At 36.8% G+C, this 15,135-nt stretch overlaps 1 protein-coding gene across 1 annotated transcript in view; it reads left to right on the top strand.

The window, feature by feature from the left end:
- Nucleotides 1-15,135, top strand: part of PRKDC (protein kinase, DNA-activated, catalytic subunit) — an 84,290-nt gene that overhangs the window by 17,468 nt on the left and 51,687 nt on the right. The window contains 14 exon segments of the mRNA XM_065629450.1: nt 1,065-1,228; nt 1,877-2,029; nt 3,124-3,231; nt 4,039-4,265; nt 4,690-4,784; nt 5,802-5,901; nt 6,905-7,038; nt 7,560-7,814; nt 8,797-9,023; nt 10,176-10,384; nt 10,524-10,656; nt 11,717-11,875; nt 12,192-12,395; nt 14,223-14,408. Coding sequence (XP_065485522.1) covers nt 1,065-1,228; nt 1,877-2,029; nt 3,124-3,231; nt 4,039-4,265; nt 4,690-4,784; nt 5,802-5,901; nt 6,905-7,038; nt 7,560-7,814; nt 8,797-9,023; nt 10,176-10,384; nt 10,524-10,656; nt 11,717-11,875; nt 12,192-12,395; nt 14,223-14,408 — 2,354 coding nt within the window.

Below are 15,135 nucleotides of genomic sequence, written 5' to 3'. Positions count from 1 at the left end.
AGCCATTTTAAAATTTTGCCACAATTCACAACTCAATACATGTTTCCACCTCTTTTCTACAATTCCCACTTAATCCAGTTTTGCAGAACTGCAGCCTGTGAGTTGTGTAGGTCTTGGCAAGCTTAATTCTTAATTTATGAATTAAGATTCACCATGCCTTTAGTAGGTTTAGGTAGTAGAGTTCCGTTTGAGCGCCTCCTCAAAAAAAAAGTTTTCTGTCGTTTGTTCAGTCTGTGAATAAGCTTTATAATTTAATTATTAAATAAAATCAAATTTAAACTAGAATGGGAAAACATACAGTAAGTACCTGACCGTGAGTTTTAAGGGATAAATTCAGCACAAAATTTAGTCTAAAAATTAATCTAGTTGTAAAGAAGTGTTGTTCTTCTCTTTTAGCACTTAGATTTTTTTCTTCTGCCTTTACAATCGTGTTTCTGCCAAGTACTTCTCTGTTGCTAATTCAGAAATATGGGGGAAGTAACGTTATTCCCTGGAAATTAAGTACAAAGTGTGGTCAGACTTTGTTAACCAAATTAACAAATATGGGCATATAGGGAGAGAAGGCAGTAATTATGGCAGTTTTCCTTGGAGGACATAGCCATGAATGTCATTGTTCTCTGTGCAGCTGCAGGAGTCTTTATGTTAGATCTGCTCATCTGAGCTGATCTTCAAGAATTCTTCGTAACAGTAGAAGACAAAAGTAATATGTTGCATGTCTTAAGTAATTTCAATAATGTATGATCGAATGTCTTCTGAGTTTATAATTGTCTCTAAACATTGAAACTGGAGGCTGCTGGGGCTATCTCCTGAAATGTTGGCTGCAATTATTTTTTTCCATGTGATGGCTAAATATCTGTTTGGATGTCCAAATAAAACTGACCTTCTAACGTACTTCTGGTACTTGTAACATTCAGTAATTTATAAAGCACTAACATTTTGTGGCAATCTAGTTGAAGTTGGAAGGTTACAGATTTTTTTGGCTGAGCTACAGAAATACTTGTTGTGTGTATATTACATAAAAGTTGGTGGTGTTTTTTTTGTTTTGGTGTTTTCAAATGCATTAGCTGCCTCTGCAGAAGAGATGATGAAGAAATGTGTATCCTGGGACACTGAGAAGCGTCTGAGCTTTGCTGTACCATTTGCAGATATGAAGCCTGTCATCTACTTGGATTTATTCTTGCCTCGTGTGACTGAACTGGCTCTTTCTGCAAGTGATAGACAAACAAAGGTATTGATGGGTTTTTTGCATTTTTTTTTTACGCTAGCTCATAAATACAGCTTAAAATAATGTCTTCCTTGTTAAGACAGACATGTTTTAATTAATCTGTTGGTAGCAATGTGCTTCATTGGTGCTCTTTCGTGATGACAGTATTATGAGTGTTCAAAAATGAAAGAGTTGGTATAAGCTATATCAGACACCATTGTGCTTTGAGAGTTAGACTTAACATAAAAATGAAAATTTAAAACTAGTTGATCTTCAGTGCTGTTTGGCCTCCTTCTCATGCCCAACCTATGGGCTTGTGGGCCCAGTCCAGCAGAACACTTCAGCAACTATTTGCTGCTTTGGGATGTTGGTATCCAAAGACAGTCCAGAACGGAGGTATCCTTGAAAACATGATTATGGGTGAATTCTCCAGTGAGAATTTCTCCAGCTGAAAAGTGACTACCTATGACAGAGACTAAAACAGAAGGACAAAGGCCAGTTAGAATGTGCATAAACTCTTTCTGTGAACATGACCTGTTCCTGGAATGGTGATTTAGCACAGATTGGTGTGATTTCTCAAGTACACCTTTTCTTCTCCCTTATTCAGGCCTACAATTCTGTCTTCTCTGTTAAAGTAATGGATGCATAACCAAAGGGATTTCTAAATTTCAGGTTGCAGCATGTGAGCTGCTACATAGCATAGTCACATATATGTTGGGGAAAGCATCTCAGATGCCAGAAGGATGTCAGGGCCCCCCACCCATGTATCAGTTACATAAACGAGTATTTCCAGTCCTGCTTCGTCTTGCTTGTGATGTAGACCAGGTAAGCAGATTAATTTATAAGCATTTTAGCTTATTTGAAATACCTCTAAATGCAGGAATTAATTTATAATTTTATTTCTAAGTTATCCTGTTAGAAGTTATCCTGACAGGTGGCCTTCCCCCCCGCCCCGATGTAGTATTTTGGTTGTTTTTAAGCTATTTCAAGGATAGTTTTTCAAGATTCAGGGATGCGATGGGGTGGAATTGGAAGCCTTTTCAAAGAATTATAATTCAGAGTAACTCAGAGGAGTGTACCAATACATGAGGGTTTCAAGGTTCATTCAAAGAGTTTGTGGTAGTAGCTGCTCTTTATTGCTATATTTGATTTCTGTATTTTTCTTTTTCTGTAATTAGTTAATTTGAAGTGAAGTCTGTTATTTCAATATTGGATGAGTGTAAACCCACAATCCACAACAAAAGCATTTGGGAGAGAATTTGTAGCTGCCTCATTGATAGCTAAGGATGACATATTTAATTCAAACATTTAAACTTGGTATTTCTCCTCCTTTACACAAAACAGAATAAACACATAAGTTCATCTCCACTGAAATAACAGGTTTTATGGCATCCAGATTCTAGTTTTAGACCAAAGGAATTTGTGTTCTGTTAAAATATACAAGAAGCTATGTTCCCAGTTTAGGTGAAAGCCTTTTTGCTGCCATATGGCTGAACATAAACCATAGGCAAATAATGTCTGAATTGGTCCAAACGGATGCACATGGGCATACACGCTGTATTATAAGCAAGTATATTTAATAGTTCATATAGTATGAGAGTATTTGATCAGGTTGGCTTACAGGTAGAATTGTTGAAATCCTGCAATTTAGAATAATGTATATGGTAAAGATTGAGATTTTAGATCAGAATACAGCTTAAAACCTAAATTCCTTGTTTCCTTGGCTGTATATTAGTATATCAGTCTGTGGCATGCAGTGTTTTTTGTCTTAAATATGGGAATGTAATACGAAGCTGATTGTTATTTTTAAAAGGATCTATAAAATTAAGTTTCTTTTTTTGTTCTTACATATTTTTAATAGCAAAATGACATAGAAATATATTAAACCTAGAAATGTAGTTGGCTTTTACTCTTTTCAGATAACAAGACAGTTGTATGAGCCTTTAGTCATGCAACTCATTCACTGGTTTACAAACAACAAAAAATTTGAAAGTCAAGATACGGTGGTGTTTCTGGAAGCTATCTTGGTAGGTCATAAGTCTTCCTTTTCTTTATTCTGTGCCATATGACTTTATTTTTAACTAGCATAATTATACTGCTGAAAGAACCAGGAGCACATAAACAGGTGTATTGACTCCTTATTTGTCTGAAAGGAGCGCAGGTTATCAATTTTGTGATCTTTTAATGTTTCTTAACTGAGATTTTGGTGGATTTATCTGTTTCTTGGACATTCTCAAAATAAGGTAGTGGCTTTAAAGTGCTTATAGGATAAATGAAACACTATTTTTATCATCAGCGTATACAAGTAACTACTGAATTTTTTCCTCTGCTCTGAATGAAAGTAACTTTTGATGTGTGCTTAATTTTCCTCTAAGCTTATTTGCTTTCGCCAGGTACAAACGGTTTAAATTTAAAACTGACTTTTGCACTGACCTGAAGTGGCTGGAGGCAAGATAGATCAGGAGGTTTTGCAGTGCTTTTTGTAAGTTTTTTTGTAAATTTAGGTTAATGTCGCCACACCACTTCTAAAGCAGAGGAACCTGGCTCATCAGAAAATAAAGTGACTTAGACAGGGTTTCCAGACTGCTCAGTAGCTGAGATAGGAATAGAAATCCTGATCTTTGAGTCCTAATCCAGTGCTGTGAGGGCTGGAAATGCTTCCCCTTCCCTTAGATAGTAGTTTTGAGGCTTTATTACTTCTGGGAAAGTGTGAGTACATTTTTTTAACTTAGAAATAATACTGTGTAAATAAGCAGCTCTAATAACTGCACTGAGACAGTGCCCCTTTTTTTTTTTTTTTAGTCTTATAATGAAATAATGTTGTGTAATTTCAGAGTGGCATAGTGGATCCAGTTGACAGCACTTTGAGAGATTTCTGTGGTCAGTGCGTACGAGAATTTTTGAAATGGTCTATTAAGCAGACAACACCGAGACAGCAGGAGAAAAGTCCAGCAAACACCAAGTCTCTTTTTAAACGGTTGTATAGTCTTGCTCTCCATCCTAGTGCTTTCAAGAGACTGGGTGCAGCACTTGCTTTTAACAGCATCTACAGAGAATTTAGGTGAGCAAACAGAGCTTGGAACAGTAGCTAACTTGGACTAAAGGTTCAAGGAAATAAAAAGAATTGCACGTAGAACTCAAATAGTCACCCACTGGCACTCATTCTATTAATAAGTAAAATAGTTGTAAAATTGAGTTACTCGGTTTATTAATTTTTAATTATAATTTTGTAGTTTAGGCTTTCTGCAAGTGGGGAGTGTAGAGGTTTAAATTTCTGACGCAAGTTTATGGGAAGTTATTTATGCCTTTTAAAGGTGGTCAGCAAATCTTCATTGCCGTTCTTTTAGAGTCGTTTGTGTGTATTTTTTTGTACAAACATCTTGTGCAGCTTATCTCTACAGTATTTTAGTTTGGTTTTTAATTAGAATTTCACACTCAGTGCTGCTTCTACTCATGTTTCTCATATTTATTCCTGTTTTTTAAAGGGAAGAAAATTCTCTGGTGGAGCAGTTTGTATTTGAAGCATTGGTTGTATTTCTGGAAAGTCTAGCCTTAACCCATACAGATGAGAAATCATTAGGTGAGCTATAATTAATTAACTATGGAATGAAGAAAAAAGCCATCCTCTTGAATTAAAAAAGGAAAACTAAACCAAACCATGAATGTGTAACTGGAGCAAAAGTAAATGTGCTTACCTTTGTAACAAAAGAAGGATGATTTTTCATTACTGATGAAGAGGTCCTTTGATATCTAGTTAGGAACTCTTTGAATCAACTCCTTGCAACATATAAAGGTGGAAGATCTTGTACTCAAGAGGAAGAATCTTTTCACATTTGCTATGACTTACAGTTTTATAGTAACACTAAAAGTGCTAGTGGTGCTTTTGATTGGAGTTTTGGTTTTGCAGTTACATATTGTAAAAATGTAGCTTGATGAGGATCTTGAAGTCTACTCTTCTATATTTTAATATATTAAATATATTAAATGCTTACAAAAATATTAACAAAATAAACGCTTCAAAAATGGGCATTTCTCTATATTGTGTGGAAGATTTCCATGATTTTGTAGTACCCTTTCCTGTTTGCGTTGTCATTTTATACAACAGTATGTAGCTGTGCGAAGAGTCTGTGTTGTCTTCCACAGTACTAATGATTTTTCAGTAAACTTGCTTTTCTCTTTTTTTTTTTCCCATGCTCTGACATTGATCAATTAATAGTAATTAGAACATAAAAAAACCTGATGTTACAAAGATTTATTTATTTAAGAGAAACTGTTTGGGATATGATAGAAGTGCCCCCAGAAGAAATATTTGTATGGGAAAATTTTACATTTTCTCTAAGCATGAGCATGGAAAATAGAATACACAGTTTTATAGCAGAGGCCTCATGGTCGGCTCAGGCCATGTTGACCTGTCTGATGTTTTATGGTCTTGTTCTGTGGCCTTGAAAAATTTACTGTAGAAGCACAGAGTAGTGGAGGTGATAGACATTATCCTGTATGTAAGTCTCTTGCACCATTTCTATAGTGATAATATCTTGATTCATTTAACCAAGTCAGTAGCATTTATTTATACATGTCAATTCTCTCTTTCTAAAAGGTACCACTCAACAATGTTGTGATGCTATTAATCACCTGAAGCGCATAATTAAGCATAAAGCGCCTTCTCTGAACAAGGAAGGAAAACGGCGAGTGCCACGGTCAGCAATTTACCATTCTTTTGCTTTTCAGTTATTACATTTTGGTTAATAATGTACGTTGTTCCATTAATACTTAGGACTGAATGGAGAATTCATCCTGTAACTGTTGCTGATAGCGATCTCCTGATATGTCTGTTGAACCATTGGTGAGAAATATTGGACGTGATAAAAAAGTGTCATTATGGTCATTCTTTAGTCCAGTGTGGTGAGCTTGGAACAGAGAACTTGCTTTAGTTTAGCAAGAACAGAAGGGAAGGAAAAGCAGATTCTCCTCACGGCAGCACTTATAATAACATTAGCACTGGTGTTACAAAGCATTTGGAGGAAACTCCTCCCAAGTCTCTCTTTTTTTTTTTTTTTTTTTAATTTATTGCTGTAAGTGTTAGCAGAAGTAGAACAAACTGCAGCAGGATTATCAGTGATTAAAGAGGGGTAGTGAAAAAGGTCTAAGAAGCAAGAATGGATTCAGTATTGGGCTGGGTGAAGCGCCGAGTAACCTGCTCTGATTGCATAGCTGAGCCCGCTTTGAGCAGGAGGTTGGACTAGAGACCTCCTGAGGTCACTTCTGACCCAAATTATTCTGTGACCCTGGAGAAACAGGCAAGTGGAGTCTGGGAGTTAGGTCACTGCTCTGGCATATGGTAAGTTAGGAAACTGGATAATTAGAGACGGGAAAATTCTGTCGGCTTATTTAAGCTGTAATCTCCATTTTTGCCTCTTTGAGTTTTACAAAGAAAAGGAAAGAGACCTGATTCTGCTTTTTAAAATTTTGCTGTGAAGGCTACTCTGGGGATCCATAGCGGAGTGGGGAGAAAGGAGAGCAGTGCAGGGTGTGCTTGTTGAAGAGCTCTTCCTTGTAGTGCAGATGGGTTGTGGTTAGATACAAGACATTCGTAACGCTCGTGAAACATTTTTTTTTTTTTTTTTTTTTTTTTTCAACTGGAAGAATGTGGCTTCTTGGTAGATGTTAAGAGGACTGTTAATCCTTAATATTTTTGCACAGAGGATTTCCAGCTACTAAGTCAGTGTGTCTTCAAGATGTCGTCATGTGGCTCTTAGTGCAGTGTGGACGCCCTCAAACAGAGTGCCGACATAAAGCTATGGAGCTCTTCTATGAATTTGTGCCTTTATTACCAGGTATTGTAAGTCACAGTGCGTTATTATCTTTGCTTTCTAGATACTGTGCATGCCTTACGTCTGTTTTCTGTGCGAAGTACTAATTACAAGAAAAACTGATTTTGAAGTACGTGTTCACTCAGTGCTGTTAAATAGAAACTGAGCGGTTGCTCATATTGGAAATCAAATATTGTGAGAACCTCAGGGTTTTGGGGAGGTTTGTGAGCATAGAAGAGGGTTTTATTGCAAATTTCGTTCTGGCCAGGAAAGAGAACTTACAGGCGCAGAACTGCTGTTGTATCCAGCTATGAAGTCAGTATTTGCTGACTGGAAACTAGTGGGAGCGTCTCACAAATTGGTCTCTTCCTCGTGGGTAATTTAAGTAGTATGACCAAGGCTAGACCAGAACCAATAACTTCTCCACTAGAAGATCCAGTTTAAAACACAAAGTTTAGGCATATCAGTCCATTTGCCTCTAATTCCTTGCTAGTTTGAAATGTGTTTTTCTTAGAGAATTTATATGTCTGGTTTTATTTCTACAGGAAACAAGTCTCCATCTTCTTGGCTGGCTGATGTTCTGAAAAAACAAGATGTTTCTTTCCTCATTAACAAATTTGAAGGAGGTGGCAGCGATACTAAAAATCCATCTGGGATCCTTTCTCAGCCAACTCTCCATGGAATGCAGGAGCCCTTCAGTTTACAGACTGTCATGCGGTGGATGGATATGTTCTTAGCAGCGCTAGACTGCTACAATACATTCTTTGAGCTGCGAGTGATCAAACCTCATGAAATACTGTGTGAGCAATTAACCGTTGCATTAAGTTAATTCATGTCTGTTATGCAAAGCCCATCCAAGATGAGTTCTTAACTTGGAATTTAAGTTTTTTTTTTTCTTGAATGTAGAGTTAATGAATTTTACAACCTTTTCCAAAGGTTTCAATAACAATTGTTGTACTGGATGTTCTTTGTTGCAGAAGTATATTGTTAACAGTGTATCTTAAAATGTTTCCTTTTAGTCCTGGAAATATACCTTTAAATTTCTGTGTCTTAGTCATCCAGTCACCAGCAACTTCTTTTACGAAGAGATTTTTTTTTTCTGAATTTAAGTCTCTCCAAAGCTGTTTACCTGCTCTTTATTAATGTCTGAAGGCAGCTATTGGAAAGCAATGGAAGAAGTCCCCTTTTCACTTCAGGCCCTCTACATTTCTTCAGTTCCTGATGTTTCAACTGCATCAGGTTGAAAAGCTTCATATTTGAATTTTGATCAGGTGCATAGTAATACCCTGTGTAGCCACTGAGTCTCTTAAAATGTTTTTCTTTCAATTATTCATGCAGGCCTAAACAAAATGCTTTTTGTCAGCGATAATACAGTTGCATGGTTACTTCATATGTGAAGCCTTGTACACGTTCTAGGTAGTCCGTCTGTGTCGTCTCTGTCTTGGTTTAAAACAATGCTGTCAGATCATTGTTGAATGCAGTTAGCGTAGGGCTAAATTATTCAAAACTAGGGATTTAAAATTCTTATGCTTTCTCTTACACATGCCTAAATCATCATCATTAATAAGTGCTTGTAATGATCAGTAAGTAGAAGGCTACCCTTCGTTGCCCAGAGTGTTAATGTTTGAAACTGGCACAGGACTATCAGAAAACACTGGTGTGAGATGTGGTGGCTTTCTGTTTATCTCCGTTCAACTGTTTTCTTCCCAACACAAAATAATTTTTTTTTTTTTTAAAGTTGAGAGCTGCTTTATCACTTCAACTTAGTGTGATTCTTCTTAGGTGTAGATGAAAGATCTTCGTTCTTGGAAGCTGTGCAGTTCTTCCTTGAAACTATTGCTCTGCATGATATCCATGCAGCAGAGAAGTACTTCGACTGCAGTTCGAAGGGCAGCACGTTCAGTCCACAAGAGAGAGATGTGTATAACTACAACAAGTGTACAATTATAGTCCGAATCGTGGAGTTTGTCACCATGATCCTGGAAACGTGCCAGCAGGATTTCTGGAAGGTAGGCACTGAAATCTGTGGTGGATAAAAGGTAAAAATATGTAGTTAAAGATTTGTATTTTCATTGTGAGGTTAGTGTGCTGGAGAGCATCGTCTTTAGCAGTGCTTTAATTGAAATTGATGACTAAGTGTCACAAACTGTTACGGTCTTTGCATGTAAGTGAAAGGAATTATATTGCACAGTTGAATTTTAGTTGTTGATGTAGTTTTGATTAGAGGAACTAATATTTCCTGTATATTCCAGCTGTATGTTGACTATGAGATTGTCATTCTGTATGGAGTACTTGCAGTTAATATTTCTTGCATGACTTAGCAAGTAGCCATTGATAGGACAGGAGGAAATGGCCTCAAGTTGCACCAGGAGAGGTTTAAATTGGATATTAGGAAAAAATTCTTCCCGGAAAGGGTTGTCAGGCATTGGAACAGGCTGCCCAGGGAAGTGGTGGAGTCACCATCCCTGGAGGGGTTTAAAAGGCATTTAGACGAGGTTCTTGGGGACATGATTTAGTGCTAGAGTTAGGTTAGGTTAGGGTTGGACTTGACCCTGAAGGTCTCTTCCAACTGAAATTATTCTATGATTCTGTGACTTTTGATGGCCTTGAATGTGTGGAGATGATAGCTGCTTAAGAGGCAAAAAGGCAGATTGTGGCAATTCTTTCTTGAATTCAGTATAAATACTCGGGTCTCTGCATCTGCCTAGCTTTGGTGCAATATAAACTGTATTTAAGTCTATAAACTGTAACACTTATGAGTCTTTTCTAAAATTTACTCCACCTGGTTTAGTTCTGAGACTGTGACTGTCTCTTGTTTTAAGTTACTCTCTAAGTGTGCACAGAGGGGTACCTCTGGATTTGAACATGATTACAGGTGTATAATCATGACTGAAACAGGCCTATGTGGACATAAAAGATCTTATGTGCAGTTTGAGGTAACATATATTCTGTGTATATTTTTATAGATACTTAGTTACTGTATATTAGCACAATTGATTGAAAGTCAGACATTTCATAGAGAATGTGTATGTAGTGCTAACAGTTACTGTTCAATGTTTTGTTTCATTTTAGATACAAGGACTAATGATAAGAAGAATGAAATAGGAAAATCTAAATGGATTTTTAAATAAACCTTTTATTTAATGTTTTATTCTTTCTAGCTACTTGAGAAGGAATTGCTTAATGCAAACCTTATAGAGCTTCTGGTGATGACAGTGTGTGATCCATCACATGTAGGCTTTAACACTGCTGATGTGCAAGTCATGAAGAATCTCCCAGATATCTCAGTAAGACTCATGAAAGCTTTGATGAAATCTCCCTACAAGGAATCTTTGATACTGTGCATAAAGAAAAGAATCACACCACAAAGGTAATCACGTGCTTTCTTGTAAGCATGAAGCCCAAACAAATGCTACTCATGGTGAGAAATAAAAAGTAAATAACATTATGTACAGTTGCACATGGTGCTCCCCACCAATGTAATGTTGTTGCTTCTCATTTTTCTTTAGCCTTGAGGACCTTTGTTCTGTGGATCTGTTTAATTCAGATGCACGTTTTGATCAAGTTAGGTTAAGTGCTGTCATTTCTGCCTGTAAGCAACTCCAGAAATCTGGCCTGCTCCATTCTGTTCTTCACAATCAGGTAACTGTTTATCCAGAAAATAATGGTGATCTTTTCCCATGTGAAAGGCCAATATGAAAACAGAGAACAGATCAGATGAAGTTGTGTAAAGTGAGATCAGCAATGAAGAGCTGGTGTTGAATAGTATCAGAAATAAATGTTTTATGTTTACTCTACAAAACTGAGTAGCACAATACTGAAGTTTGAATGATCTTCATAATTCTGTCTTCCTTTCTACAATTTCCAGGCCCTGGAAGCGACCAAAATCTACCTAAAACTTCCTTTTAGTGATCTTCACAAGACTGAAAGCTCAAAAAATCAGGATTTACTATCCCATAAAGGAGCCATTTTTCACAAATTTTTAGACGGAGAACATTCGAAGTGATGGGGGGCAAATTAGAAAATTAATACATTCTGGCTTATCAGAAGCAATACAGTGGGTCTGAGTTGCAGGGAAACAGGGTGGAGAGCAGTTGGGGGTAGGGGGTCTAGGCTAAATTACTCAAAAGAATTATTTCTACTCACTTCTGATTGTAGTCAATCTATTTTACTTTGGGCAATTGAAGGAAAACAGGGTATGGCAACAGCTGCAAGGACTGAGAATTTGTCTGCTGGTGAGCAAGGTTGTATTTAGGAAGTAACAAAATATTTACTGTGTACGGGTGTTTGCCATAAATCCTCTGTCTGAAGAAAAGCTAGAGCTGTGATTGTAGGCTAGTGATGCTCAAGGAGCTGAATGGTTTACCTTTTGTGGCCCACACATTCTTGCTAAGCTGTTCTTTTTTTATTTCTATAGTAGTGTTATCTGAAAAAAGTCAGGAGCAGGATCAGAATCTTTTGACAATCTTCAGATGACTATTAGTTTGTTGTGAACTTAGTACACAACAGGGTTGCCTGGTTATAAAATCATGTTCCTCAGTCAGAAAGGTGTCTTGTTGTGGTATATTTGCATCGCTTTATAAGATAACCTGGATTTCAAGTGTTTCCATTAGCTACACAGGTGGATTGCAAAGCCTTCCTGGTTTTGTTTTTTTTTTTTTTCAGCTTATATTAATTGTAACTTGTTTGTTTATTTTCATAGGATGAAGTGCCCCATTTCTCAGTTGGCTCTAAGCTTCTTTCAGTTGTTTATAAAGGTATCGCACCTGGGGATGAAAGGATATCTCTTCCATCATTAGACATCAGCAGCAAGCGATTAGCTGATAGACTCCTGCAGCTAGCCTTCGCTATTGATGACCAGGTAGGACACTGTTCTCCAGTTTACATATTGAATCATCATTTAGTACTTATCATCAGTAGTCTTCTACCCATATTATGAGTAGATAAGGCTGATGTTTTATTTGTAATCCTACAGAGGAACTATAAGTATTCTTTGGCTTGATTGGGTGACAATTGTAGATAGCAAGCATTTCAGTGTTCTGTTTGTGCTTTTTTTTTTTGGTGCTTTCTGGTAACATAAGAGTTTGGGATGGAAGCTTTAAAAAACTCATGTGCTTTTGTAAGAAATGTGTGGAACTTAGTGTGCTTGAGATAACTCTGTACCTTAATTTTCACAGTGTGACGAGCTGGTGAGTCTGCTGCTGAACACAGTGGTGTTATCTGTGCCATTATCAGAAGCATCCCAGAAGAACCTGATCCATTTCTCTCATGGACAGTATTTCTACAGCCTGTTCTCAGAAACTATCAATCAACAGCTGCTGAAAAACCTGGATGTAATCGTAGTCCAGCTTATGGAATCATCTGTCAGCAATCCCCAAATGGTATTAGACTTTTCTTTAAAAGGGCAAAGTCAAATGTGAATGTTAGAAGTAACACTTTTTTGCTGTTGTTATAAGTGGATGTAACTGAGTGTGTAGTGGGGAAAAAGTGCATTTGGTTGCACTTTGGACAGCGTTGCATTGATAGTTTTTGTTAATTTTTTTGTCATGACCTGCTGGTGCCTACTGGCACTGCCTTCATGATCTTTGGCAACCTGAAATAATTTAGGCTTTTTGTCGTCTCACATCAAACTGAGAGGAAAGTGCTTACGTATTACCTGTCCTGAAATCTGTGAATTTCATGATTTTTTGCATAGTACTTGAGATCAAACACGCCTGGTTGTTCCCATTTACTGTGGTTGGATTTTTATTGTAGAGTGATCTAAGAGCACGCAGACTGGATTTGTTTTGGATAAAGCAAAACTGGAAAATGAACTCAAACCACGACCAATTTAGTCCACAGAAGTAGAGCTGGATCTAAATATTAAAGAGAGAGACAAACACATACACATGCACAACCCCCCGTGGCCAGAAATAAATACAGGGAAGATGTCATGAACCCAGTCTCAGCACCACATGTTTTGCTCAACAGATTTTCTCCTCTGGGTTCACAGTACTTACTAATGTAGAGCTCACCTTCAGGTCCACAAAGGAAGTGTGTTATAATTGAGAAGCCTTCTTTCAGTGTGTCTGACAAACAGAAGGGTCAAAAAGAAAGATCCTAAGTCCACTTTCCCTTTGGCTTAGAAAGATGCACAGGAAAGCAGAAAACCCTTTTAAAAATAATGGAATCTTTTTTTTTTTTAATCCAAGATATTATGCTTAAAGGTGTTGCTTCCAAGTAACATTTTAAAACATTGGGAGCATAGTTTTTTATGATACCAGATATTGTTTAATTTGATTGTAGAGAGATGTATATATATATTTTAAAAGGCTGGTGACAAAAGACTTGTGATGACTGTAGTGTTTCCTGTACAGAGCATGCCACAATAGATTTACGTTTAAAATTGTCTCAAATAAATGACAGGCTACTAATTTACACTGGCTACATGTAGCAATAGTGTTAAAACCTTCACTTCATTAATTTAATTAAGGTAAATAGCCAAATTGGGTCAAACAAACACTTTTCTATTGTCTACTCTCTGCTTTTCTTCTTTACCTGGCCTTTAAAAAAAACTATTTCATATGTTATTAAAAATATATATTATTATATACATTTGATGAGATATATCTTCTTTAGTTGCATGCATTTGTGACATATGGGAAGAAAAGCTTTATTTTACTGTATCCATCCAAATCTGGTGAAATCGCAAGGCTGGTAACGTTAATCCAGTTTATTAGGTGATTGGCAGCTGTTTGGGAGGAGAGTGCACAGGTCAATGACCATTAGTTTTTGAAGAAAAGAAGTTGAAGCATACTTAGTTCCTTAGTTCAAACTTGGCATGCCATGGTTTATTTTTCTTTTCAAAATGTATGCGAATAGGTTAGCATATGTACTATTTCTCCTATTTCTCAGCTTCACACTAACTAAAATTTTCAAGTATTGATCTTTAGAGTTATTCTGGATTATCGTTTATTTCTCCATATTTGCGCAAAAGGTATGGGAAGGAATTGCTGCATTGTACCCTGAATGAAACAGGAGTAAATTGGATAAAAGTCTCTTTTTTGAAAAGTGTGTGCAGAGAAACTTCTGTATATTTTCAAGATTTGAATTTAGCATTTCTGTGTGGTGCTTTTTTTTTTTTTTTGTGATTGCCCATACCAATGAAGGGATGCTGTAATCCTTTCATTTGCGATGCAAGAAAATCAACCTGTTGCTTTTCCTTCCAGGTCGGTAGCATTTTGAACGGCATGTTAGATCAGAGTTTCAGGGAGCGGACTGTACGCAAGCAGCAAGGAGCAAAACTGGTCACAGCTGTGCTAAGAAACTGGAGGAAACTGGACAGCTGGTGGGCCAAAGGTTCAGCTCCCGAGAGCAAAATGGCCATCTTGACCCTGCTGGCAAAAGTTCTGCAGGTACGCAATAAAATCCAGGTAGCTTTTCTAACTCCATAGGAATTCTGTCTTGTTTTAAAGAAATGCTATTTCATTCTAATGTTTTATGTTTGGAAAAAAAAAGAAAAAGAAAAAAGTTGGAGAACCTCAGAATATGTGTTTTGGTTTTGGTAGGATTTTATTGGTTGCTTTTTTTTTCCTCATTTGCAAAGTACAAAAAATATTTGAACCAGCAGAAATTACTAGATCTTGCTCTTCTTCTTCCTCTTCTTTTTTTTTTTTTTTTTTTTTTAAAACTGCTATCATATGTTAGCCATCTCTTTTCCTTCTGGAGGATTGGTACAAGTGCAGAGAGTAAACTTTGAAACTGAGCAGCCTCTGATAAAATTCTTTGTCATGTTGGCATCCAGAAACTCACAATGGAGGAGTTCTACCCATATCAATGGACTGCAGAAAGATCTTTATGTCAAAGACCTTTGATTCTGTTACACTGAGTTTTTGGTCTGTCTTTTTCTTTCTCTATTGTGAAAACATGATGTATCTAGTTATCCTATCAATATTTTTTAGGAACTTGTAAAGCTGAATGCAAATGTACACAGAGATCATTTACTGGGAATTTTTTTTTCTTTTTTATAATTAATTATTTTAAATTTGAATTGTTTTAAAGTCATATTAGGACACAGAATGTCAGCTGTCTTGCTGTATTAGCTGGCAGTGAAGTGACCAGTAGGAAATATGGCCTTGAGAG

The sequence above is a fragment of the Caloenas nicobarica genome, chromosome 2, assembly GCF_036013445.1.
Source record: "Caloenas nicobarica isolate bCalNic1 chromosome 2, bCalNic1.hap1, whole genome shotgun sequence".
Taxonomy (NCBI): domain Eukaryota; kingdom Metazoa; phylum Chordata; class Aves; order Columbiformes; family Columbidae; genus Caloenas; species Caloenas nicobarica.
The sequence above is the reverse complement of the archived record's forward strand: the minus strand, read 5'-3'. Positions and strand labels throughout refer to the sequence as shown.